Source organism: Palaemon carinicauda, chromosome 17 (assembly GCF_036898095.1).
Source record: "Palaemon carinicauda isolate YSFRI2023 chromosome 17, ASM3689809v2, whole genome shotgun sequence".
Lineage (NCBI taxonomy): Eukaryota > Metazoa > Arthropoda > Malacostraca > Decapoda > Palaemonidae > Palaemon > Palaemon carinicauda.
In genome coordinates this window covers 39,253,212-39,255,711 of record NC_090741.1, presented here as the reverse complement: position 1 = coordinate 39,255,711, position 2,500 = coordinate 39,253,212, and the positions used below count along the sequence as shown (strand labels likewise).

Below are 2,500 nucleotides of genomic sequence, written 5' to 3'. Positions count from 1 at the left end.
TATAATTACCACTCACTGTTTTTAATAATGCAATGCTCATATGATGAATGGTGAGGTGTTACCTTAAAATACCTAAAACTAGTTTATCTATAATATAAGAGTAAGAAATTCAGTTGTCCAGAAGCCAGTTCTTTTATGTATATTTTTGTATTATTAAAGCAAATAATCTTAACAATGCAGTTAATCTTTGATTTTAATGAACAAAAATATTATGGAAAACTGTTAAAAGTATCAAGTACCCATAGGCTTAGGTAAAGGGGTACGAGATAAAAAATAGTAGCACAAAACAAATGTTCACTGTATTTCGGATATTTCATTATTTTTTGAGATAATTTTTGTAGATTTATAGATATGCTTCGTAGCCATATTCGATCATATAATCCCCTCTATTAATTACATGGTATTGATGTAGTTTGTCAAAGTTTCTTTAGTAAATTTGATTAAATTCTTAACACGTAGGCCTAGTTTAGTTGATTTTTAAAATGTAGCTGAAAAACAACTTATTTTTTTCTGCATTAAAAGATTAAACAAGTTTATGCTATTATATGCAAAACAATTATATTAAACGTATTTTTTCACGAAGAAAATTATATGATCCCATAAATAAGGGACAGTGACATTGCCTTATCAAGCAGGATAGTGTCATAGAGACTGACCATATATATGATCAGCACCCAAGCCCCTTCTCCACCCAAGCTAGGACCAGGGAGGGCCAGGCAATGGCTGCTTATGACTCGGCAGATAGACCAATAGGTTCCCCCAAACTCCCCTAGCCTTAGCTCACAAGGATGGTGAGGTTGCAGTGACCAAAGGAACTAACGACTTGAGCGGGACTCGAACCTCAGTCTGGTGATCACCAGGCAAGGACGGTTCCAACAGGCCAACGAGGGCTACTTTCATAAAGACCAGTTACTCCATATTTTCTAGTAGTTGTTATTATAATTATTCCTAGTTTATAGTCAGAAACTTTCCCCATTTCAGACGATTCCAAATTTATTACTGTTTACCATAAGAGAAAGGGAAAGAGAGTAATATAGATGCCAAGTATAGTTATTCATAGTCAGCACATTTTATTTCTAATCTTATATTTTAATTTTCCTTTGGAATGAAAGATTTTTTTTAGATATTTTCCCCTTAACAACTACAGTCCGGCATAGCAAACGGCAGCATACGAAATAATGAATATACTGAAGAAGACTGGCATCACAGCCTGCGACCACAAGTTGGCCACAACTGGGTTCTTGGACGGATCCATCCTCCAACCCCCGGAGGACGTCCGGGAGGCGGCTTTCCCGTAAGGAGAGGCTCCTCCATTTCCCTCAGGCCTCTCTGCCACGAAGATCTTCATGCTTCCCACCAGGTTCTTCCTTAGACGGACGTTCTCGATGATGACCAAGACGAGGACGATGAGGAATACGAAGATGATGAGGACGACGAACCACAGGTCGATGAGTTTCAGATAAGCCGTCTTGGGAATGGTCTGGCTAGTCTGGGTGAATAGGGAGGAGAGCACCAGCAAGGAAGTCAGGGACACCATGATGCGGTCCTTTGGAGGGGGAGGAAGAAGGGGCGAGAATCAGTTTTGAAGGAGGATTAAGAAACGGAGGAGAAATGGGTCAGAAAATACAAGAACAATAGTCAAGTGATGATACAATATTATTATTATTATTATTATTATTATTATTATTATTATTATTATTATTATTATTATTATTATTATTATTATTATGAACTGAGCTACAACCCTAGTTGGAAAAGCAGGATGCTTCAACAGGGAAAATAGTCCAGTGAGGAAAGTAAATAAAGAAACAAATAGAATAGCGTGCCTGAGCGTACCTTTCAAGCAAGATTAATTTAAGGCTACACCAAGGCCAGCCTTGGTACAAAGGCTATGGCACTACACAAGACTAGATAACAATGGTTTGATTTTGGAGTGTCCTCTTCCTAGAGAAGCTGCTTACCATAGTTAAAGAGTCTCTTCTACCCTTGCTAAGTGGAAAGTAGTCACTGAACAATTGCAGTGCAGTAGTTAATCACTTGAATGAATAAGAATCTTTTGGTTATCTTAATGTCGTCAGGTGTATGACGAAAGAGGATAATGTGCAAAGAATGCTCAGACTATTCAGTGTGTGTGTTTGTGTGTGTGTGTGTGTGTGTAGGCAAAGGAAAATGAGTCGTAACCAGACAGAGATCCAATGAAGTACTACTGTATCTGGCCAGTATAAGACCCTAATAACTCTCTAGCAGTAGTATCTCAACGGGAAATGAAGAAAAGCTGTCACAATAAGAAAGAAAAAAGAATGTAGAAGAAGAACGCTCCTATTTAGAACTCGGGAGGGCCAAGTTTTTAATGATAATTCAGACGCAAATAAGAGAGAATCCTTATTTAGCAAGACTACATCAGTGAAATAACAAACATAATTGTGATACTGATTTTAAAAATAATGATTTTCTTTACAAATTATAATATTTTTTTCGGGTCAATTGATTGTCCTTCATA

At 37.2% G+C, this 2,500-nt stretch overlaps 1 protein-coding gene across 1 annotated transcript in view; it reads right to left on the bottom strand.

Moving 5' to 3' along the window:
* Window positions 1-1,104: 1,104 nt before the first annotated feature.
* LOC137656037 (uncharacterized) overlaps window positions 1,105-2,500 on the bottom strand; it is a 21,115-nt gene continuing 19,719 nt past the window's right edge. Inside the window, exon 9 of the mRNA XM_068390213.1 lies at window positions 1,105-1,546. Within this exon, the coding sequence (XP_068246314.1) occupies window positions 1,142-1,546 (405 nt within the window). The 3' untranslated portion in view covers window positions 1,105-1,141. The remainder of the gene's footprint in view (window positions 1,547-2,500) is intronic.